Here is a 24,623-nt window from a genome sequence, read left to right on the forward strand (position 1 = left end):
ACAACTCCTCAGCTTCTCCACCGTGACGACCTTCGTCAACATTCTGCAGGATTCTGACTTGTATGAATCTTCTCCAACTTGACGAGTCCCTGCTCGAGCAATGACCTCACAAAGTGGTACCGTATGTCAATATGCTTCGTCTTTGAATGGAAAGCTGAATTCTTTGCCAGATGAATTGCACTTTGACTATCTGAATATAACATACAATCCTTCTGCTCCTTCCCAAGCTCCTTCATCAAGCCCTGAAGCCATATTAGTTCCTTGCACGCCTCTGTGGCTGCCACATACTCCGCCTCCGTAGTCGACAGTGCAACAATTGGTTGCAACTTGGAAATCCAACTGACGGCTCCACTGCCCAGGGTGAACAAGTACCCTGTCGTGCTCCTTCTGCCGTCCAAGTCCCCTGCCATGTCTGAGTCCACAAAGCCCTGTAACCGGATCTCAGAACCTCCATAGCACATTGATATGTGCTCCGTGCCTCTCAGATACCTCAGTATCCATTTGACCGCACGCCAATGCTCCAAGCCTGGGCAGCTCATAAAGCGACTCACAACTCCCACTGCTTGAGCAATGTCAGGTCTCGTACAGACCATAGCGTACATCAAGCTCCCCACCGCTGATGCATACGGGATTTTTGACATATTGAGCTCCTCCACCCGCGTCTTCGGACTTTGTCCTTTTGAAAGCTTTAAGTGGGCACCTAGTGGTGTGCCAACAGGTTTGGCACCCTCCATGCAGAATCTCTTGAGTACTCGGCTGATGTACTCCGTCTGAGATAGTCTAAGGATATGTTTAGACCTATCTCTGCTGATCCGCATCCCAAGGATCTGTTTCGCTGCTCCTAGATCCTTCATTGCAAATTTTCTTGACAGCTTCAGCTTCAATTTTGTAATCTCATGCATGCTAGCTTCTGCAACTAACATGTCATCAACATATAATAGCAAGATAATATAAGATGTACCGAAGTCCCGGAAGTAGCAACAGTGATCCTCCTGACATCTCCTGTATCCTATCTCAAGCATGTAACTATCGAACTTGAGATACCATTGCCTGGGCGCCTGTTTCAAACCATAGAGGCTTTTCTTCAATTTGCAAACCAAGTCACCCGTGCCAGCTGCAATGTATCCCTCCGGCTGCTGCATATATATCTCCTCATCGAGATCTCCGTGAAGAAAAGCTGTCTTCACATCAAGCTGCTCTAAGTGAAGATTCTCTACTGCCACCATGCTCAGCACTGCCCGAATAGAACTCATCTTGACTACAGGAGAAAAGATCTCCGTGAAGTCGATATCTGCTCTCTGCTGAAATCCTTTTACAACCAGCCTGGCCTTGTACCGTTTCTTCCCATTCTGCTCTTCCTTCAGCCTGTAAACCCATTTGTTTGACAGTGCTTTCTTCCCCTTGGGCAGATCCACCAAATCCCACGTTTGATTCTGCTCCAATGACTCCATCTCATCATCCATGGCCAACTCCCACTCCTTCCTGGTATCAACCTCCAATGCCTCCGTGAAGCATTCAGGTTCGCCATTATCTGTGAGCAGCAAATAACTAAGAGTCCCATCATACCTTTGAGGAGGCTTCCCATGAGTATTACGAGTGGACCTTCTTAGTTGTGGAGAGGGTGCCAATACTTCAGGTTCTTGCTCTGACTGAGTCTTCTGACCAGAATTTGTAGACTCCTCTTCAGGATCCACAAAACACGGCTCAACAGGTTTTGTTTCTGATTCAGTGCTCTGCTGCATTTTCTCATTAAATACCACATCATTACTACGAATGATCTTCCTGTGTTCGGGATCCCAAAACCGATACCCAAACTGTTGACCTCCGTATCCAACGAAAATGCACTTCTTTGATTTGGCGTCTAGTTTGCTTCTTTGACTGGAATCAACATGGACATAACTGGTACAACCGAATACTCGTAAGTGCGCCAAATCAATCTTCTTTGCTGTCCATGCTTCCTCAGGAATCCCAAATTCAAGTTTCTTTGATGGCCCTCTGTTGATCAAGTAGGCAGCAGTGTTAACTGCTTCCGCCCAAAACTGCTGTGGCAATCCAGCATGTATCCTCATACTCCTGGCACGCTCATTAATTGTTCTGTTCATCCTTTCAGCAACTCCATTTTGTTGTGGTGTCCCTGGAACTGTCCTCTGCCTGACGATCCCAGCTTCTGCACAGTAGTCCTCAAACTCTCTGCTACAATACTCACCACCGTTGTCTGATCTCAGGCATTTTAACCTCCTTCCTGTCTCGAGTTCTACCATTGCCTGCCATCTCCTGAAGACCCCAAATATCTCTGACTTGTGCTTCAAGAAGAATACCCAAAGCTTCCTGGTAGCATCATCAATAAAAGTAACATAGTACTGAGATCCACCATTGGAAGAAACCGGTGCAGGCCCCCACACATCCGTGTGCACGAGATCTAGCTTTTCTTGCTTCCGAGGTTTACCTTCTTTGTTGAATGAAACACGCTTCTGCTTTCCGAGAATACAATCCTCACAGAAGTCCATCTCAACACTCCTGAGATCCTGCAGCTTTCCCAACTGGTGCATCACCTCCAGTCCCTGATAACTCATGTGCCCAAGTCTGCAATGCCATAACTTGGCGTCCACATCTGCTACAGCAACTCCAATAGAGTTCTCCGTGCCGTTGGCGATATAAAGTGTCCTAACCTTCTTGCCACTAGCCACCATCAACGAACCCCTGGATATCTTCCACTGATCAGCTGTGAAAATAGTCTTGTACCCCTGGCTCGCCAACTGTCCAACAGAAATCAGATTCCTCTGCAGTTGAGGCACGTGCCGTACGTCCTCAAGCTCAAGTGAAGATCCAGAAATCAACTTCACTTCCGCGCTTCCCCTTCCTTGTATGGTGCAAGGCTCTCCATCCCCTAAGTAGACTTTGCCGAAGTCTCCTTTCTCATATCCTCCAAGAAGCTTCCGTTGGGATGTAGCATGGAAAGACGCGCCCGAGTCTATCACCCAAGACTCGTCACCGGTAGATAAAGATAGAACGAGGGTATCCATGTCACCGTTTTCAGCAAGATTTGCCAGATCCTTGCTGACTCCTTCGGTGTGGTCGCCTTGCTTCCCTTTAGGAGATTTGCAGTCCCTCCTAAAGTGCCCCATCTTCCCGCAGTTCCAGCACTTCGCTCCCTTGTTCTGAGGTGCTCGAGACCTGCTGGATCTCGACTTCGAGTCGCTTCGAAATCGACCGTCCTTCTTTTGTCTTCCCCGGTTAGAGATGTTTAGTGCACTTCCAGACGACTCCGTAGCTCCAGAAGATTTCCTTCTTGCTTCTTCACTCAGAAGCACTCCCACAACGTCATCAAAGATCAACTTCCCCGTCGCCGAAGAGTTGCTCACCGCCATCACCAGGCCCTCCCAGCTATCAGGCAGTCCGGAGAGGATTAGCAATGCCCGAATCTCATCGTCAAAACTAATCTCCACTGACTCCAACTGGGCCGTGAGTCCGTTGAACTCGTTGAAGTATTCTGCTACGCTGCCGCCATTTTTCATACGAAGATTAAACAACCTCTTCATGAGAAATACCTTGTTTGATGCTGAGGGTTTCTCGTACATCCGCGACAATGTTGCCATCAACTCCATCGTCGTCTTCTCGTTTTTGATGTTGAATGCCACTTGGGATGCAAGTGACAATCTAATGGTGCCGAGCGTCTTCCGATCGAGGACCTTCCAGTCTTCATCGGACATCTTCTCTGGTTTCTTCGCTCTACCTCCAAGAGGTAAATAGAGATCCTTCTGGTAAAGATAATCCTCTATTTGCATCTTCCAAAATCCGAAGTTCGTGCCATTGAACTTCTCAATTCGCAACTTCCCTTCATCCGCCATTGCAGAATACCAATAGCTCTGATACCACTTGTTGGCAGCGACCCGCACCGGAACCCACTCACACCGGTACAACCACCAACGTCGGACAAGCAAAGAGAGAAGCAAACAGATAAGCACTCTCTCGCTCTCTCGACACCGGACTCAAGGATCACCGCTTCGCTTCCGCTTAAGGGCAAAAGATTACCCCGTGGTATCAATAGGATAAAACACTTGAGCACCGCAGCGGATTATCAAACCAAAGGAAGAAGAAATAGGAAGAAAATAGCAAAGCAAACACAAAGATGTAACAAGGTTCGGCTACAAGTAGCCTACGTCCTCCACCGCTCCAAATCTCAATTAGGATGAACAGATTACAGAGATAGCACACACCCGAACGATCACACGCGATCGCTCTACAAGAGATTCACACAGAATTCCCTTTGCACAAGAAGTAGGATCCCAATCCTCTTCTTCTCTAGAACCCTAGCCGCACAAAACAAGAGTCTCTCTCAAAATATCCTTGAATATCTATCCTCCTAGGGCTCTCATGAGTCCTATATATAGTCTCAAGACCTTCAGATGATTATAGCCGTCGAAACGCCACCAAAAACACCAAAAGAAAATCGTCCGTACGATTTTTCGCGAGCCCGAGTCGACTCGGCTGTGGTTCGAGTCGACTCTGGCACGTCTGGACAAAACTGGCACGATCTAGAGTCGACTCGACTGTAGCTCGAGTCGACTCGACGATGCTTCGAGTCGACTCGACTGTATCTCGAGTCAACTCTGACAGTCGAGACAGAAACATGGTTTTCTCGGTCTTCTGGCCTTTCTCCTCCCGGGTCGACTCGACTGTTCCCGAGTCGACTCGACTGTTCCCGAGTCGACTCGACTGTAGCTCGAGTCGACTCCGACAGTCCGCCAGACAGAATTATGCAGAATTGATTCTCCTTCAATTCTCTTCATCACCAATGGTCTCCACATACCCCAACATCTCATTGGCGATGTGTCATCTCTGGCTGTTGTACTTCTAGTAGCAGATGGATCGAATGCTGCCCTGCTCCAAACCCTAAGTATCAAAAATGGAAAACTGTTGATCGTCTTCTTAGAGGGTGGATCATTGAAACTTTATTCGAGGAAGCCCTTGGCATTGTTATTGGCCTTGATATTTCTGCACAAGTCTGGTTTGCTCTTAAAGAAGCTTATGATTGAGCCTCTTAAGAATGCCAATTTCAACTCACTCAACAACTTACCTACATGAAGAAAGATCTAGAAATGTCTCTCAACGATGATCTTCGTAGGTTTAAAGGTATTTGTGATAGCCTAGCTACTATTGGACATCCAGTAAGTGACAAAACAAAGGTTTTTTTCTTGCTTAACGGTCTTGGTGCTCGCTATGAACCGTTTACTACTTCAATGCTCAAACCTACTATGCCCTCCTATGGTGAAGTGGTTCCTTTGATGCAAAGTTATGAAACACGTGTGAGCCTTCATTCTCTAGACCAGACTACCTATACTGCCTTCTTTGGGCAAAAAACAACTCCAAGTCACACAACAAAGGGTCAATAAACTCAGATAATTTTTTCTCTAAGGGTCTCCCCCAAATATTCAAAGCTCTGCCCCTGCTACACCTAACAATTACCGAGAGAACAATTGTGATCTTTTTTGTCAAATCTATGACAAACGAGGTCACAATGCCCTCCGTTGCTGGCATAGGTTTGGTCATGCCATTCAACCTGACAATTTACCAAATGATGAAGAATGGATGTCGAAGAATAACCTTCGTCCCTACAATGGTACTGATCATGTTCTTATTGGAAATGGGGATTTTTTATGTATAACTCATATTGGTGATGTTATTCTTGGTTCTGGTTCTTCTCAAATTATCTTAACTGATATTCTTTTGGTTTCAGATTTAGAGAAGAATTTGTTACCTATTGGCCAACTGACTTCTGATTATCCAGTTAACTGTGAGTTCTCTAATCAAGATTTTGCCATAAGGAACGGAGTCACCCAAAAGGTGCTGATGAGGGGAATAAGACAGGGTAAATTGTACTCTATTCGTGCTTCACTGGCTACCTTCTTCTCAACCAGATTTCGAGCTGTCACTAAAGACTTATCGCATCAGCAGCTTGGCCATCCTCAAGTAGTTGTCATAGCACATCTTTGCAATTATGGTTTAATAAAGGTTGTGTCCAATAAAGCAGCAACTCCCATGTGTGAGAGCTATTAATTAGGAAAGATGACTAAACTTTCCTTTTCATTATCTTCTTCTAAAAGTACTGTTGTCTTTGATAAGATACATATTGATTTATGGGGACCTGCTCCAGCTACTTATGTTAACTATTTTCTATATTATGCTGCAATTGTGGATGATTTCACAAATTTTATATAGTTAGTTCTCCTATGACAGATTGCTCAGTACTTGTTGTTGGAAAAGTATGTTACTCGCCAATATAGAAAATCTGTTAAAATAATACAAACTGATGGTGGCGGAGAATTTGTTAATTAGCAATTTTTAAACCATATGCAACAATCATATATCATTCATCAGATTTTCTATCTCTACACACCTGAACAAAATGGGGTCGTAGAGCAACGACATCAAGTAATAAGAGAATTTGGACTTACTATGATGCTTTATGCAAATATTCCTAAAAAATTCTGGGTTGAAGCTTTTACCACTATTGTTTTTCTAATTAACAGAACTCCTTCAGCAACTCTTTAATGGCAGTCGCCATTTTATGTGCTTCACAATCAACAACTAAATTATGGTTCCTTTCGGGTTATAGGTTCATGGTGTTTTCCTTACATATGAGATACTAAACCAAGTAAGTTTGATACTAAGTCTTTACCCTGTGTATTTTTAGGTTACAATGATGGACACAAGGGGTATCGATGCTACTACCCTCCTACTCAGTGGATCATTATCTCTTTGCCACGTGATATTTGATAAGGCAACACTTCCATGTAAAAAACCAACCTCTCTTCAATGTGGTGCTCTTGAGTCAGTGGTCACTATCTTTAAAGAATGGCTTCCTTCGAATTTGGCCTCCACATTTGGTCCTTCAATTCCAACAGACTCCACTCAACAAATGCCTTCTTATAAACCTCCACCAACTAATGCTCTATTGGCAAAGATCAAAGTCATCTCTACTTTACTCACTGATGCTTCTCACTCTATTCCTAATGCATCTATTTTGCCTCTGACCAATGCACCTCTTGAACCCACGCCAGCAAATGAAATTCATGAGCCTATGAATGATGCCCCACCTCACGAATCTGCTACTGGTACATCTTCTTCTCAAATATCTGTCTCTCATCATACGACAACTTGTGCTAAGTCAGGTATTCACAAGCCCAATCCTCGCTATGCCCTGCTACATGACTACATTCCTAGTCCAAAAGAACCCAACACTATCCGAGCTGCTCTTAAACATCCAGGTTGGACCAAGGCTATGGAAGAAGAACTTGCTGCCTTGTCTCACAATCAGACTTGGACTCTTGTTCCTAGAGACCCATCAATGAATGTTGTTGGTTCACGATGGGTGTTTAAAACTAAACTCATCACTGATGGGTCTTTACAACGGCTCAAAGCTCGATTGGTCACAAAAAGGTATCATCAAATTGACGAAATTGATTTCTCTGAGACTTTTTCGCCTGTTGTCAAACCAGAAACTATCAGATTTGTTCTCTCCATTGTTGTTGTTCGCAAATGGAGCATTCGTCAATTAGATTTAAATAACGCATTCCTTCATGGTGTATTATCTGATTAAGCTTTTATGGAGCAACCTCCTAGCTTTCCAAGTTCTGAACATCTTGACTATGTCTACTTGCTGCATAAAGCCATCTATGGACTAAAACAAGTTCCTCGAGCTTGGTTTGATCGTTTTAGTTCCTTCCTACTTGAAATTGGTTTTTTTTGCAGCTTAGCCAATCCCAGTTTATTTATCGTTCACTCAGCGGCACGTACATTAAATTTATTTCTGTACGTGGATGATATAATTCTCACAGGTTCATCTAATGCTCTTCTCAATGAGTTTATTGCCACTCTAAATTCAGAGTTTGCAATGAAAGACTTCTGTGCTCTCCTTTATTTTCTGAGAATTCAAGTTTCACATGTCTCTGATGGTATTATGCTACATCAAGCTAAGTATGTTGATGACTTGTTAAAACGTGATTCTATGCATGAGTCTAAACCAATTTCTATTCCTATGTCTCAGAAGTTTAAGTCAGATTAGAACTCTACTCAATACAATGACCCACATCACTATCGCTCATTAGTTGATGCGTTGCAATATTTCACTCTAACTAGGCCTGATATCTCGTTTAGTGTTAATTATGTCTCTCAAGTTATGCAAGCTCCAATTAATAGTCACTTTACGATGGTGAGAAGGATTTTGAAGTATATTAAAGGCACTATCAACTTGGGTCTTCACATTCAGGCATCTAGTACACTGGACTTATATGCTTTCTCGGATGTTAATTGGGCATACTGCTCTTTAACTCGACGATCAACTACTGGTTTTTGCTCTTATCTTGGGAGTAATCTTATTTCTTGGCGTGCTAAACGATAACCAACTATTTCTCGGTCTACAATTGAGGTCGAATACAGAGCAACGACCCAAACTATAGTTGAATTAACTTGGTTCTCATTTATACTTCGTAATCTTCATATCTTATTACCTAATGCCCCTGGTCTTTTCTGTGACAATTTGAGCTCATTACATATGACAGTCAATCCAGTGTTTCATGCTCGCAGTAAGCATATTGAGTTAGACTATCATTATGCTCGTGAGCATGTATCTCTTGGGCTATTGGTTACTTGTCATGTGCCTTCCTCATCACAGATTGCTGGTATCTTCACCAAGCCTCAGATTCATCTTGATTTGGAACACCTGCGACACAAACTATGCCTTACTACCACGCACAATTTGAGGGGGAATATTAGTTGTATCAATTCAAAGTCAGTTCAAAATTCAAATCATCTGGAGCCGTGTTCAAAATTCAAATCATCCGGAGCCATATGTTGAAGCCTTAGCTGGATCCGAGTCTTTAGCCAACAATGTTGCCAACCAGCACAGTTCCAGCTCAAGTCAATAACAGTGCTGATTGTTCTCCTAATTTTTTGCAATCTATATTATTTGTTGCCTTGTAAAATTCTTTCTTGTATATCTCAATGATAATAAATACAACTTTGTACCTACGATTACATGCGTGGTGAGATTTCAACCTCCATCGAACTCTCTTTTTCTACTCGTAATATCTCAATGTCCATTCGAACTAGTTTGGTCTATTCCTTGAGACAAGGTCTAGTTCTAAAGGACACACTGCATTGTAAGGGCCACTTAATGATGACACGGTACAAGTGTGCCCTATCTCAATCAGTTCCTATCACTTTCTCATATGTAAACAAAAATAATTTTCTGTATTTCCCAGTGGTATAAAGTTAATCCTCAACACTATGCACTATGAATGTAAAAACACTTCCTAAGGGTTAATTCTAAAAATTTGAGCAACTTGGATATGCATGCAACCAGTAAGAATAAAGTCATCTCATAACAGTCCTCTAGACTCTAGTTGGCCAATCTCAATTGTATAATAGCTTGTGTATAATTCCAATAATCTTTCGATTGATGTGGTTGATAAAAGCTTATTTAAATCTGAATGCCTTCAAAATGGAGTATCAAATTTCATGAATTAAATTAATTAGAGCCAGAGACTGAAGGGCTGCCAGATTAGAGCTGATGACATGGTAGAAGCACATAGGAATGTCGTAAGTTCAAATGACAGAACTTCACTCACCTTTCAGAGACCATGGACTCTGATAATAACCTTTTGGATTAGTTCCGAATAGAAAATGAGTTCCCAACCTTTGTTCACCTTGAAAAAGATGCTAATTTATGTGCATAATTGCCTAGTTAGAAACAAAATGAGAATGAAACAATTGATGATCAAATACTTTTTCATAGATATAAATGTTTTCTTATGATTAATGTTCTTATGTAATGTTACTTTTCTGTGCATCCATACCACTTGTTTTGTGTTCCAATGAGGTAGAGACAATGGTTGCTAGTACTAGGAATGGTGCAATTCAAGCTAGGCAGGTCTCCTTTAGCATTCAAAATAAGGTTTGCCATCAATATGCTTCAAGTCAATATCTTGAATCTTACTGAAGGCTAGCATGACTCCTTCAAACACCAGCATAATGGAATAATTTGTCCATGCATGAGCCGAAAGCTCGGCGCATTTCTTATGGCAACCAGAGGTAAGAGCAAGAACAAGTTCTACAGTGACCATTCTATGTTTTTATCAGCATAGATGATGAGATTTATCATGAAATCTAGAGGAGCAAAATTGTGCTCAGAGATTATATTCTATAACAAGGCCCCTAACTAAATTCAGGATATAGTTATAGCAATGAAAAAGTTTATTTCCCTGGCACGAGCAGGGGCAGACAGACATATGAATGGGTCCCCAATGAATTATCACAAGTTTTCGCAATCAATTGTCTCACCATTATCCCTGAAAATGATGCAACTTTCAAATATTCTTTCTGGAAAAATTACTCCATTCTGATGAATGTATTCTGATTACTTTTGACTCCGGTCGTGTTTACGGGAGGATTAATCCTGCAGTTGTTTAAATCACCAATTTTACCACCAAATGAATAATTAGGTTGGGTATTAGTTTACCAGCATCATAGGCAGAAGCAGGTTCCATTGCTGCAGTAAAAATAAAAATTTTCTTCATTTGTTCATTGGTTGTTTGTAAAGTTCATCGAACCTTGGATTGCCATAATGGAAATTCAAAAGCCTTAAAGAATAAAAGCATCCCAATACCCGATGCTCCTACCATTTTAGGGTTCGGGGAAAGTCAGCCTTATCCCAGCACATAGAGATATTTTTCATGTTTCGAGCATGATACTCCGGTCACAACTAAACAGCCTTATCGTTGCACCAAAGCTGACCCTCTTGAAAAAGATTATAGAAAGAAGAAAACAATAAACTATAAGACAACCACCCCTAAAAATTACACTCCTAGGATGAGCTAGAGAATAAAAATCAGAGAGCAAATATTTTGTGTTCCGTCAGACGAAGGGCCTCTTTTCTTCTTGTTGTTCTTGAGATCTTTGCTGCGGTGGCTGTTTTAGTTTAGGAGGAATGAGATCTCTGTATTCTGGAAGAAGTTTCAAGATGATTCCCATTGCAATAAGTAAAAGTCCAGTGGCATGCTGCTCTGTCAATGGCTTTGTGAATATCAAATATGATAACATAAGTGTGACTGCCTTCCTCGCTGTAGTTACCTATTAGAACAAAACTTAGAATGAGAAACATGTCTCAAATAACTGCACTGTTATTAGAAAATGACAAAAAGAGGCCAGTAAAAAGGAATGAAACATACGATAGCAGTGGTTGCAGCCCCAAAAATTGCAATAAGGGAGAGCACAGAGACCTGACCGACGAAGGTGGTCATTGCTTCAAACACCAGCACAGCATAGACATATAGATGCTGCATCCATTAACAAGAACAAGAGATTCAGATTAGACTAACAGTGTTTAGCTTACCAGCTTTCTTTTTCTCTCTTAAGTGTCTAATGATAAGGAAAGAGAGACCTAATGGTCCTAATCAGACCGGTATTATTCAGCAAAAAGACATAGGAGTGCTCCCTTTTGAGTATAAATTCACACAGGCTCCTTATTGAGTTGTATTTTGTTGACTAGTGTTGATAAGGTGATGAGGAATGAGTGCATGGTCCATACCTGCATCAGTCATTTTCCCTGGTTTCAAGAGCCAAAGACTGATAACCATATGAATAGATTCAAGTTATTTATTTTTCCATGCAGCACTAGTTGCATTATTGTTATTATTATTATTATTATTATTATTATTATTATTATTATTATTTCAAGATAGAAAGAGAGAGACCCACCTGCATTATAATTATCCACGTTTAGATTTATGGGAGTGCGTCGCACAAAAACACCTCTGATTGCTAAGCAGGAGGATGTGGTTGTGAGGCTCAGCCTCGCATTGAATGGGCCGGCCTTTTGACCCGGCCTGGCATCAAATACACGGCCCAAAGGCCCAACCCCATATCCAAACAGGTTAGATCCTTGCTCGAACACGGACAGAGGTGGAAGAGTCCTCCTCAACGAACTTGCTATAGGCTAGGGAAGCCTAACCTCCACTCCATTTAAAGCTCAAATCCTCCAGTTCTTTCCATAACCAAAGATCGCCGCAGCTACTGCCCTCTCTCTCTTTTCTTTGCTTAATTGCTGATGGTCTAAGTCCACTATGGCTGCCGAAAATCGTAACCAAACCTTGCTAGAATCCTAAATAAGGACCTTGATCTTTTTTTCCTTTACTTCCTCAATTATAACCCCGCCACCAACCAAGATTTCACTGGAATAATCCAAGGATAACAATCCTTGTTTATCCCCTATTTTCATATCCAAAAAATCATTTTTATTTTCTTTTTCCTACTTTCTCCACTGTTGGCGCTTGTCGCCGGAAATGGGAACTTGTCCCCTGTGCCGCTCTCGGCCATCATCAGAGCCCCATCGTTGGGGATCATGAATATAATGACAAAAGGGCCAAACCCCCTATGTTTTGAGTCGTTCCTTTTTCTATCTTCTCTTTTTCCATCACTAGCCCCCCTATTATTCACCAGTAGTCAGCGCTCTCCTATCGCAGTCTTCTAATTGATGGTTACCATTGTGGTTACTAGGCTATGAGTCACTTGTACTTTGGTTAGACCTTTGATTGGATAGAATGAACTTGATCGGACCGACCAGATTGTTGTTTCTTACAGCCCAGCCAACCCTATCCTCCTTCATCCTTGTCGGGCATGAAGCCATATCTCCAGTAGTCCTTATTTTTTTAACTTTGCTTTGCTTCTAAAACAATGATAAAATTAATTGTATTCTAATGACATTGAATAGGTGAAACCGATCTTTCTAACTGAAGTGGAATTTTGAAACAAGAAGAGATAAGTAACACTTCAAAGTATATTTTCTAGTGCCCTTTGGAAAATTACAATCAGTTTATTAAATTGGATTATGATCTCTATTTTATATTTGATTAAGCAGATCAAGCATACTATTATTATTATCATAATTATTCTAAAATATATTTTATATTTCGATATTCTTGTAAAATAAATTTTGGAAATTTGACAGAATAATTTTTAAAATTTGTTATATATATATATATATATATATATATATATATATATATATATATATATATATATATATATATATATATATATATATATATATATATATATTCTCAATATGGCTATAGTTTGGTCCCGCCAATAGGTATCATACGTTGTTCTATCCACTTATAATTTGAGAAACTAGTTTCGACATCGAGCCATTGGTAATTAGAATAATGGTACTTGTTATTTGTTATCTAGCACTTTGTGCACGTATTATATGTCATCTAACCCATGCCACTAGGATATACTGGTCATAGCCTAATATTGGATTTAGCATCAGTTTATAAAAAAATTAAAATTTAAAAAAATATATGTGTATTATTCGAGATTTGATTTTCTCCCAGTCGGTATTATGTTGTTTAATTATTTATTTATTTAGCATGCTTAGACACCACTTTGATACATTATGTTGTTTACTGGGATAGTGTAACTCATTATTCTTTCTTCTTCTATTTTCAAATTCCGAATCATGATTGCACGGGACTTGGGGGAGTGCTCTAGATTGCTAGAGATACTTGAGTCATCTGGACTTCTAACTTAGTTTAGTTTAGCTTAGCTCAATTTAGTTTGGATATGTTATTTGTTTTGAACGGTAATAATTAGTTAGAGCATTATGATTCATGCTGTATTGGGATATTTATTTATGGGAATAATTTGATTGAATTTTTATTAAATTATTTTTGTAAGAATTGAAGAATTATTATTCTTGCTCTAAATTATTTTGATTTGATATAGTTTTGCATATTTGTATGGTCTACTCTTTAGATATGTGATACCTGTTATGTTCTGAATTTAGGGTGCAATAGTGACTAACGAGGCAAGTCTCAAATTGCACTAGTTGCACAATTATTGACAATAGCATAATAAGTGATATTTCTATGGCTTCTTAAACTCTGATTTCTGTGCCTTGGTTGTTAAAAGTTATTTTAGGCTTAACCTGTATATGAAAACTCTCTCTCTCTCTCTCTCTCTCTCTCTCTCTAATGTGATGGCTCTCTGTATTCTTAAAGCTCTTGATGGGAGGCAAATTGGATCGTCCTACTCCGGCATGAAGTCACCCAATTTCAGCCGAGCAGACCTCAGAGCTGAGCGGGCCGAAGAGGCTCCCTCAACCGAAAGTGCAATGACGTCCTGGTTTGAGTTTCGGGGCGCTCTACAGTGTCAACCGCGAGCCGAAGAGGCTCCCTCGACCGTAAGCAATGACGCCCCGCCAAGAGCCGAGCAGACCTCGGTCCCACCAAGAGCCAGGCCAACCTCGATCAGAGGCCAGGCCGACCTCAGCCCACCAAAGGCCAAGCTGACCTTGGCCAGAGCTTGGCTGACCTTGGATCCCGCTGAAGGCCGAGCCGATCTCGGTCTTGTCAACCTTAATCCCGTCGAAGATCCCGCGGATCCCATGCCCAAGCCACCGAGCGGCCAGATCGTGCCACATGGCAGACCCAGAGGCTCCCTCAACAGATCCACCTGAATCGTGGTGTTAAAGGCCAGTCATTATGACAGCCACCTCGGGGGCAGGATATTGATGACTGGCCCTCCGCATACCACCAAGTAACGTCTCGAAGTGAGTGCGCATACAACGTATTTAAGAACTTCCTCGACCACTTTCGTTTGGAATGACATGGCGGACCCTCAAAACGAATCCAGAAAAATATCTTCCGAATTCTCCGCCCACAGGATGGATCTCCATGTTGTACGTCGTCTCCAATTGAAGGCCAACTAATCACGAATCGACTCGAAATTTTAGGTAACGGCCAAGACTCTCACCCTATAAAAAGGGAATAGAGAAAGGCCTTCGGTAAGTTTGGGACAAGCCATTATAAGTTATTCTAAGCCACTCAGAAACCTTTCCAAAAGCCCGGCTAACTTAGCCATTGGAGGACCTTCGCCGGAATCCCCGTTAAAGGCTTTATGCAGGTACCCCGAAGCGCAGAAGGTGGCTTTCTTTCTCTGTCCCGGACGGTGTCTCCTCGGCTTCTTCCAGCGTGGTCACCCTCAGGCCAGATTTCAACCAGAACAGCACTGACAACTCACAGAAAGGCTCAACTCGGCCTATAAATTCATCACTATTTTCTGGTGTAATTTAAGCTCTGACAAACCCTAGTAACACAAAACTATGAATATAAATTGGACTTGCACTTGCCCATCATATTAACAAGGTTTATAATTTTTTATAAATCACGTTCAAAAGGAATGAAAGAATTTCTCTATTTGTATGATCAATTTCCAACAAAAAAAAGGAACAAATAAAAAAGGAAGCAGAATAGATTTACCTCGTAGCAGGAATTCCAAGCTTTGAAGAGCTCCCCAATTAAAACCATGGGAGGGATCAAGAAAGGTAGGCCAACAACAGAAGAGCATCTCTATCTAGAACAGAGGTTCATGCTCTTGTTATGAACATCTCAGATTAAAAAAGAAAAGTAGCTACCAAAAACACCACATGCATGCCAAAAATGCCATCAATAATTAAATAGGATAGAAGGGAAAAAATGTGAATCACCTGGGTGGTTTCAGGATTCATGGTGAAGAATGCCTCCCAGAGATTACCAAGGAAGGAGTCCATGATAAGAGCACCAGATACCATCACCACACCGATAACGCTAAAGTTTGGCGTTGTTCGGGCATCAGCCAAGGTGAAGAGGATGAGACCCACGACAAGAAGTACGCCGAAGGCCAGGAATGAAGGCTCCCATTACCATCACTGGTAGCACCTAAATTCCCAAAGAGCTCGAAAAATAAGAGATATCATGTAAGGACCCGTAAGGATATGTGTTTAGTTCCACATCGATTATTTGATGGGTAAATCTTGGATACTTATACAGAATCAAGGAACCCAAAAAATATCTACCGGTTAGCCATTTTGGATGAAGTCCTGTGTTGTTACATAATGATATCAGAGCGGACCTGGCTTATAACCTATGTGAATTAGGAGACATTGCAGCACAGATCCATTGGACCTGACCACGAGCTGATCATGATGTTTGTGATTAGATTTAAATAGATTTGAACCCTTAGCCCGACAAGGACGTCAGGGCTTGAACAGAGAGAGTATGTAAGGACTCGTGTGGGTGTGTGTTTAGTCCCACATCGGTTATTCACTGGGTAGATCTTGGGTACTTATACAGAATCAAGTAACCCAAAAAATACCTTTCGGCTAGTCATTTTGGATAAGGCCCTGGGTTATTACATATTATATGTTGCTAAATATTATTAAGTGAAAATCTATCAAGAAACTATCAGAAGTATCAAATTTTTAAGAACATAATGGCATCCAAAAGGTTTTGATTAAAAAAAGGGGGAACACAATGATCATTATCACACAATCTCAAGTACTTTAAAGAGATTAAACATCTGCGAGGAAGCAAAAATTCAGTGCTAACTGGAAAACTAAAATGGATTGGTCCAGAAAAGAAGCTAGTGGGAATGGCAAGGAGTTGCAGACTGAACCTTAGTAGATTTGAACATAAGCTGAGCTGGGTAGTTCAAGAAGGCCAGGGACCCCTTCGTGAGGCCGTGCGATCCCATTAGAGCAGCTGATAGCTTCACGTAGGCCTCCCATGGGTTCACCATCTGCTTCATGGTGAAGCCCTGTAGGTGTATGAGCCCCTGATAGACAAAACCCTGCACAAAGGTGAAGTACCATCCATAACTGCAACACAACAACAGCAGAACCCCAAAAAAATTAAGAACAAAATCTAAAGCCAATAGACAGGAACAAGACAGAGGCCATGAGTTCAAAGCGTAGCACCTGAATTGCAAACGATTGTAGACGTATTCCTGAAACATAGGCACAAGAAAATAAAGCAGATTAGGTGTAAGTGGCAAAATGATCAAATCCTTAACAAAACAAAGAACACAAAGATACATTGCCAAGAAGCAGTAGTACACAAAAACTCTCTTGTAAAGAACAAATCAAGAAAAGAGACAAGAAAATTAAGAAAAAAATAGAGAAAAAAACAGTAATGTGAACATGTGGAGAATATAACCCAGAACTCAGATATTGAGACTTTCCAGCTTTACTTGTAGGTTTGAAAAAATGAAAGGAATACTTGACGAGAAGAAGAAGAGGAGAGAATAACAAGAAGTTGTATGAGTACAAGCAAGAAAAGAGACAGGATACATGAAGAAAAACAGAGAAAGGCTTAATATGAACAAACTATAAGCTCATGCATGTAGAAGAAAAGAGCTATAAAAGGTTTCTGATAATAAGTATCATAAAAATTGAAGCTTTCTAACTGCACTCATGGAAGAAAACCTATAAGGGAGGGGATGGGGTTTAAAGAAATGCTATAAAAGGGCCAAAAAAAGGAAAATAGGGAGGAGGACCAATTCCATTGCATAATTCAACTGCAATCCATCATTAAGGTTTTCAAGCTGAAAACAAACAAGAATGATTGCAAAGATAAAAGAACTGACTATGATGACCAAATACCATTTACATAATTCCATAACATCATTATGAATTATCCATGAAAGCAGTAACAGCAGTATAGGAGGTTTTCATTTCCAATGAAAGTGAATCGAAATGTAAAATGGACTATAGCAGCACAAGGTTGACAAGGAGAATTCTGGGTCTAAGTGATAAGTTATTAGTTCAATTTGCGATAAGGTAACCAAATGAATAAATCTGTGACCATACAAGACTGGATTGTCCCGAGCATAGACGAAATAGTTGCGGTAATGACAACATGGATTACAGGAGCTTCTTCATGGGAATGGATTGTACATATAGCCAGTTGCTCAAGAGTACACATGTAGACATGATTCACAGGAGCTTCTACGGGAAAATCAAGACGATCCATCGACCAACTATGAAGTACCTGAAGATGTAGATTCATTTAAAAGCATCATATGGAAGAATTTATTTAAAAAAACAGAAGGAAAAGAACAGAATTGTATGCTTGCATCATCATCTACTACCAAACATATGGGCAAGTTGTCTCTTTACTGAAAAATGATAAGAATGATGCCCTAGGTATCTTCGCATCTACAAGGCAATGAAAGTGGTCCAAGTATTTAACAATCTCTGTATGATTCAGTGTTGGTAACTACGAATTTTATTGTGACAAATCGTGAGTCGAGAACAAACTTAACATATTAAGGAAGTTTTTTCTTCATCCATTAAATGTCCATTGATAATTAAAATGCTGAAATATTAAACAACTCTCCAAAGTTGAAGGCATTCCTTCGCAATTAGATCAAAAAGAGGAGAAAAGCCTGCAGAAAATATGAAATGCATACAGAAGAATTCCTCCAGCCATGAATTAGCTGAAATTTGGAAACTAAAGCACACCTTTAGCAAAAGGAAATTCACTCAGAACTTCATACATAAAACATTTTTATAAACTTATAGTCAAGACTATGGTTAAAAGAGAGAAATTACATAATGCAATGTAAAAAGTAGACTATAAAAATGAACATTGGAGATTGTAAAAAGAAGCTAAAGGCAGTCTTGAGAAACAAAAGGAACAGCATGACTCCCTGATGAAAGCAAGAGTCAAAGGGGTAAGGGGTGACAAAAGAATTTAAAAAGTAGTAAAGCAAAATAACATTCCACATGAAGCATTTCCACAAAATGATCTGAAATTGGATGAAATTTGAATTACCCATGCTTTTTTTTTTCTCTAGCTAATTTTCTGAGTGGTGATTTCATAGCAAAAAAATGTCTAAAATTTCTTCAAATGTTTGTAAGCAGCCAGCACATTTTTCTTCATATCTCGGAAACATTGTCCCTCTTGTACCCTGTTATCTTTTATTGATACTTGAACATTTTGAACAGTCTGACATGTTTCTTAATTGTTTTCCAAAAAAAAAAAAAATCCCATGCTTAACAATACTATATATTTGATTCTATAATGCTCTGTGCAGCTGTGAGTCATCTCTTTTCTGAAAATAGTCTACCTGAAGTATATTATACAGTTGATTGATCAAACAAGTGCATCTGCTAAGAGAATCTAATAAAGAATATTCAGAAATCAGAATGTCAGAACTGAAGATAATATATTGTTAAGCTTGTTGTTTCATCTCTGGAAAAGCACGAGATCAAAAACAATGAAGGTATTGAAAAATTAGACTAGTTGGCAGATTATTCTTAAACTCGGTAAACAGGAACAGAACTCAATTTGAAAAAGCTGGAGGACTAGAAAAGATGCCATAATATTACCTTGATCGATCTAAGATCATGAATTGAAAAGGCACCAAGTTTTTCAAATTGATAGAACATCGGAAGCTAGAAATTTAAATCAAAAAACTCAAACTCTGCTTTCCCGGTAGAAAACACACTTGTAAATCTTCCACACTTGCAGTATGCCCAAGAAAAGTCCCAGACCTGCATAAAATTGCAGTAAAATTTGTAGTTCTTTATATATTCATACCTACTTGCTCGTCAAAATGATAATAAAATTATGGAAACACTCAATAACAACAATACAATATCACACAATGCTCTCTTCGCTCTCTCTATTCCAGCATCGGAGGGTCTCCGACCAGATTAGCTCCGGCAATCTCCTGTCTCCTTTGGCTCGGTGCAGATTGAGTAGCGTTCCTCAGATCTCCAAATCAGATTTTGGCAGCAACTATTCCTTAATTGACTATTTTATCATCCCTAATCATTCATTTGGGGGTGATCATGTGGTCAATGGAAGGTTTGGATACTGTTGTATCAGCCATGCTTTTATAAGTCATGGTGACTATTGATTATAATAATCACAAAAAAGAGAACTACTGGATTCATAAGAGAAGCCCCTTTTCAGGTCCTCAACTTTTTTGGACAAATCAAACAGCCATAAAACTATCAAATAAGAATGTTTATCATTATAATGAGTCAATTAAAATGATCATGTTACAACCTTTTCTACTTAATAGCATGAAGGGGTATAAAGACTAACAACCTATTTGAGTTATTTCTCTAAAACTAGCAACTAGTGGTCCCAAATCCCAGTTGAAAAAAATAAAAGGTAAGCCTTCATCCCTTTCTAACCCTAGATAGGAAACTAATGTACATGAAACGCCACATCACCATCAAAAGGAGTAGCTCCACAGAGACATGTCAGCACCACCGTCCATCTCATCCCAATAATTCCCTCCGCCTCCGGCGGCCGCCGGCGGCGGCGGCGGCTCGACAATCAAGGCTTCCGCCATACTGGTGCAGTAGTAGCCGTACATCTCCAATTCGATGTCGTCGTGAAACATAACATCGACCCCACCGACGCCGAAGCCGCCGCTAGGCCCCTCGGGCAATTGCTTCGGCATCGCCGGCGCCTCCGACGAGCTCTCCATCCGAGCTGCAGCGGTGCTGGAAGCAGCGGCGTTATCCGACTCCGGCGAGGGTCGGAAAGCCTCAGCGGCTTCAACGGCGGCCCGCTGGATGTCCTTGGTGGTGGAGAACCGGGGAAGCGCAGGAAGCAGCCAAGCAGAGTCGGCGAAGTTCAAGCAGGCCGAGCGGCCGCGCAGCGCAATAGCGGCGACGTCGTGGGCCCGCGCCGCCATCTCGGCGGTCGGGAAAGTCCCCAGCCAAATCCGCGACTTCTTGTTCGGCTCGCGGACCTCGCACACCCACCTCCCGGCCGGTCCCCGCCTCCGGACTCCCTTGTACACCGGGTGCCTCGTCTCCCTGAACTTGGTGCGCCCGGCCGGCCGCTTTGGCGGCGTCGACGACACTGTGGCAAACTCATATTCCGCGGACGTCGACGGCGAATTCGAGTCACTGACGAAGAACTCCATTGAATACTTGGATCACTTGGTTTCCAAATCGTAAGCAGAGTAGAGTTTATATAGGAGGAGTGGAGTGAGCTGGAGATAAAGAGGGAACAAAGAGGTGGACGATAAGTATTGGAAGCGAGGGCGGGGTCAAACGCGGCACACGGAGCGGACGGGGTGGAACCGGGAGCATGCCGGTGGGCGGGGACAGCTGTCCATCCATCGAGAAATCGAGAGGGGAGGACAGGGCTTCTATCTTTCGCGCGAAGGAACGGGAATCCTTCCTTCGAGCGAATCCACCGTTGAATCGCGCGTTGTTCGCTTTGCGATATGTGCAGGCGGTGATTTAAGTGGTTCTGGATGCTTTAAGAGCTGTGCCTAGCGCAAAGAACCTAGTTCTTATTTTAATTATTTTTATATTTTAATTATGGGGACTGGCACGTGGCGAGTCCGGATGAAGGAGGCGAACCTTCTTTCTGGTTCAAGAAATGTTTTGGCGGTTTTGGGAAACGCTGCGCTGGCGTTAGCATGGACGGGAGGGGGATTGATTTTGACCAAAGAGGGCGGATTGGTTACTTTCAAATTCTGCCAAAAGGTAACGGTCAGATCTCATTTCAGCACCGTGACGCACCGTGACAGCTGATATTTTACTAATAAATCAGAACATGGCACTTAAAATTATTTTATTTCTAATAAAAAATTATAAAAAAATTTTGAACTTAGGATGTCTTCATTAACCGCTATATAGATAAAAAGCCGAAGCGAAATAGCAATAAGTAGGAGAAACACAAACGACAAATTATATCCTTCACTACGTGGCGGTGCATCATACCACATATCTTGTCTTGTTTTTATAAATTTTATTTCTCATGCACTGGTCTTGGATTGCTACACTTCCCATCTCATCTTAGTTTGTTCTTATAGTGCATCGTTGATATGGTATATGTGATGTAGGGTATGATTTCTTCGCATAAATTTAGTTCCATAGTGTGAAGAGAAGCTCGTCTCGTCTAATCATATATAATAATATTTTAAGAAATAATTCTCATTGAAATTTGGCTGACATATAATATCTTAATTAATTAGGCTCGTGGATTGCCTACACAATGACATTATGGTAATCCTACCTATCCTGGATAGCTCTTATCATCTCCTTTGGATGCCAAAGACTTTTTGCATAGCGTCTTGAAGTGGATTTATGACCAAATAGACATGATATAGCTGAATCTATATTTTATATGCATAAATCTGCAAAGGGCTAATGTTAATTAGCTTAGACCTGAGTTTAATTTGACTTACATACCACTGGAATTGGCTTTAGGTAAAGGATAAAACCCTAATCCATTTCAATAACATGATTGCTTTGGGCTGGACTTGTACTTCTAGTATACACCAATGGCATCTAAATTCCAAAAAATTAATCTATTCACTAAATTAGCACAAAAATTTTCGGTGTGAAACGCCAACAAATCCTCCATCCATCGGCAATTCCCGCGAAGCTGCGACCAGTGGCTACGTGTCACGCAGACAAAAAATCCGACTTTTTCCGACAGTTGACCCCCCCACCGTTATCGTATCGCCCCCCCCGGCTTGCTTCGTGCCCCCTTAGATTCCAGACGGATTTAGCCACGTTTTTGACAGTTGGAGTCCGTTGGGCTCCTCCCGCGTTTACGCGTTTTTGTGGGCGGTGAGCGGGAGAAAAGCTGGGCCCCGTATCCCGACAACTCACCGACCGATAACTTGTATGAACCTTCCTCCGGCTCTCCTATTTCTTTAAACTTCTTATATCCTGATTCCAACGGCCGAATCCAGCAACTGTCCTTCTCCACCCAAACAAGGGCAGAGCCCACGGATTAGCTGTCTATTCTTGGACAGCAACTGGTCTCTGTTCTTGTATCTGCCAGTCTGTGATTGGTCTGCTCTGGGATAACCAATTTGTTTACCAATGAGATGATGACATGTTAGAATAGGAGGCTGGTTGGTGTTTGGAAGGAGGCAGTTGACGCCATGGTGGATTTGGTGGCCGAAGATTTTGGATAGGGCCTCTTAGTTTTAAGGGCAGGACAAGGGATGGGCGGTGCATACCTTTGAAGGACTGAAGTATCTTTGACTGGTGATCATTGAACGATGAACTCCGGAGTTGGTGGACCTTTTGCTAGCTTTATGAAGTTTTTTTATGATTTGAGCATCACTTTTTCCACAGACCTAGGAATGGCCAAGTATCAATAGAAACTTGGATGGTAGAATCTAAGATCCCATCGTTCTTTTATTATTTCTTTTATTCTTTCTATCTGATGGATGCCACGAGGCTCCCCCGTGACTTGTTATCTCTATATTTTATTTGTTTGTCCAGATGACAGGCTGGGTGAGGGCAGTAAACCCGGTCTCGAAATTTATTATCCGTAAATAAATTATACATCCAATGAAAGATTTAAAGAAAGGAGGAAACCCTAAGTGACTCTGAGATTCCCACCGAGATTGGCTAGGAACATTTGAGGTTTCCACTTTGCTGCTACAGCGCCCCAAATGACTCTTGTTTCTTGGGAACCTCCAACCGCTGGCTACCTCAAAGTGAACTTTGACGGTAGTACTTCGACAGAAGGAGATAGAGAAGGACTGGGTTTGTGATTCGGGATCATGCTTTCATACTAGTCGCGCAGACGAGCGACGCACCGGTGATATGACGGCTATTAGAGCCGAGCTTAGGGCAGCATGGGAGCGAGCCACCTATACGAGGAGGAGCCTAGGGGCAGACAGCCTCATCTTGGAGGGAGATTATTCTACGGTGACTGAGTGGATTCGGGAGGTTGGGCTCTAGGGAGATGGCCACCCTATTCTCAGGGACATCCAGAGCTTAGTGACGGGTTGTCGTTCAATTCAGGTTGTCCATGTGTTTCAGAAGGCGAATAGGGCTGCAGACTGAGTCGCTTCCTTTGCTACTCACCATTTAGGAGAGGTTCTTTAAACTGAGTCCGACTCTGTCCTCTTTTCTTTATGTAGCCTTCTTTCTATTGATGCTAAGGGTAGTATTATGCTAGGCTGACATGAACTATCGTTGTACCAAAAAAAAAAAAAAAAAGAAGGGAGGAAACAATAGATAGAAAAATATTCAAGCAAAGGTTGGAGCTTGATGTTGCACGATCCTAATATATATATATATAGTGTTCCTCTCTAAAGGTGATTTATAATGTACTAATTTTTTAGAGCCAAAGAAATTTCTTGAATGAAAAAATATTGTCTCTTATATAAGGTTGCAATGAATCGGGTTGACCCATTAGACTCGATTTGATCCATTTTAAAGGACCCATGTCAGGTCGGAATCTAAAATGGGACATATTCCATTTTTCGGGTCAGATCTGGGTTTACTAACCCGACTCGTTTGATTTTTGAGAAAATTTTGGGTTTCCTACTCTATGACCCGACCCAACCCGAACTCGGTACACCATTAGGGTCCGTAGGGGTGCTTAAGGGTCTCTAACTCTCTATTCCTCTAATTTTTTTTTTGTGTTTGAGGATGAGAATAGAAGAGATTGTCTTTTGTGTACTCTCAAATGGCATGAATTTTATATTAAGGCTTAGGTTGGTTGCATTAAATGGACATGTTGTTCCCTTAAGAAGGAAGTTCACACTAATGAAGACAAAATAGAGTTAATTTTGCCATATGGAAGAAGATGGGTTCATGATGAGTCCTTTGTAGCCGTTGAACTTTGTCACATATCATTATCAAAATTATATTCCTTATCTTGGCCCATGTATATTTTTCTAGTAGTATATTTAGAAAAAATAATAGTAGATGCTTAACAAATTTAGGGGATATCACTGCTGAGTAAAAAGGATTAGCATAGATGCAATTCTTGTTTACTTGCATACATGAATAA

The 24,623-nt window shown here is 41.3% G+C and overlaps 2 protein-coding genes and 1 pseudogene across 3 annotated transcripts; 1 reads left to right on the forward strand and 2 right to left on the reverse strand.

The window, feature by feature from the left end:
* The first annotated feature begins 5,589 nt into the window (after positions 1 to 5,589).
* On the forward strand, positions 5,590 to 8,065 carry LOC148702317 (uncharacterized). Its single transcript, XM_088705312.2, has 3 exons — positions 5,590 to 5,970; positions 6,695 to 7,440; positions 7,753 to 8,065. Exons 1-3 carry the CDS (start codon positions 5,590 to 5,592, stop codon positions 8,063 to 8,065), a joined length of 1,440 nt encoding a protein of 479 aa, XP_088561438.2.
* Positions 8,066 to 9,819: 1,754 nt separating this feature from the next.
* LOC103698607 (UDP-galactose/UDP-glucose transporter 4-like) lies at positions 9,820 to 19,245 on the reverse strand (annotated as a pseudogene). Its single transcript, XR_016396651.1, has 7 exons — positions 17,687 to 19,245; positions 16,796 to 16,824; positions 16,495 to 16,696; positions 15,548 to 15,758; positions 15,321 to 15,410; positions 11,229 to 11,336; positions 9,820 to 11,130 (listed from the first exon to the last, which is right to left on the reverse strand). The product of XR_016396651.1 is annotated as a UDP-galactose/UDP-glucose transporter 4-like (transcript).
* A 140-nt stretch (positions 19,246 to 19,385) lies between these two features.
* On the reverse strand, positions 19,386 to 20,806 carry LOC103698605 (dehydration-responsive element-binding protein 1E-like). Its single transcript, XM_008780635.6, has one exon. The coding sequence runs from the start codon at positions 20,767 to 20,769 to the stop codon at positions 20,068 to 20,070; it is 702 nt and encodes a 233-aa protein (XP_008778857.3). The 5' UTR covers positions 20,770 to 20,806; the 3' UTR covers positions 19,386 to 20,067.
* Between the last annotated feature and the right edge of the window lie 3,817 nt (positions 20,807 to 24,623).

Source organism: Phoenix dactylifera, chromosome 10 (genome assembly GCF_051530095.1).
Source record: "Phoenix dactylifera cultivar Ajwa chromosome 10, Ajwa_hap1_PhDact_Kaust_v1.1, whole genome shotgun sequence".
NCBI classification, from domain to species: Eukaryota; Viridiplantae; Streptophyta; class Magnoliopsida; order Arecales; family Arecaceae; genus Phoenix; species Phoenix dactylifera.

Coding starts and splice junctions, on each gene's coding strand:
- LOC103698605 (XM_008780635.6), bottom strand. CDS start 20,769: ATGGAGTTCTTCGTCAGTGACTCGAATTCGCCGTCGACGTCCGCGGAA.
- LOC148702317 (XM_088705312.2), top strand. CDS start 5,590: ATGTCGAAGAATAACCTTCGTCCCTACAATGGTACTGATCATGTTCTT. Junction 5,971..6,694: donor AGCAGCTTGGCCATCCTCAA/GTAGTTGTCATA, acceptor GTGTATTTTTAG/GTTACAATGATGGACACAAG. Junction 7,441..7,752: donor GCTCGATTGGTCACAAAAAG/GTATCATCAAAT, acceptor TTTTTTTTGCAG/CTTAGCCAATCCCAGTTTAT.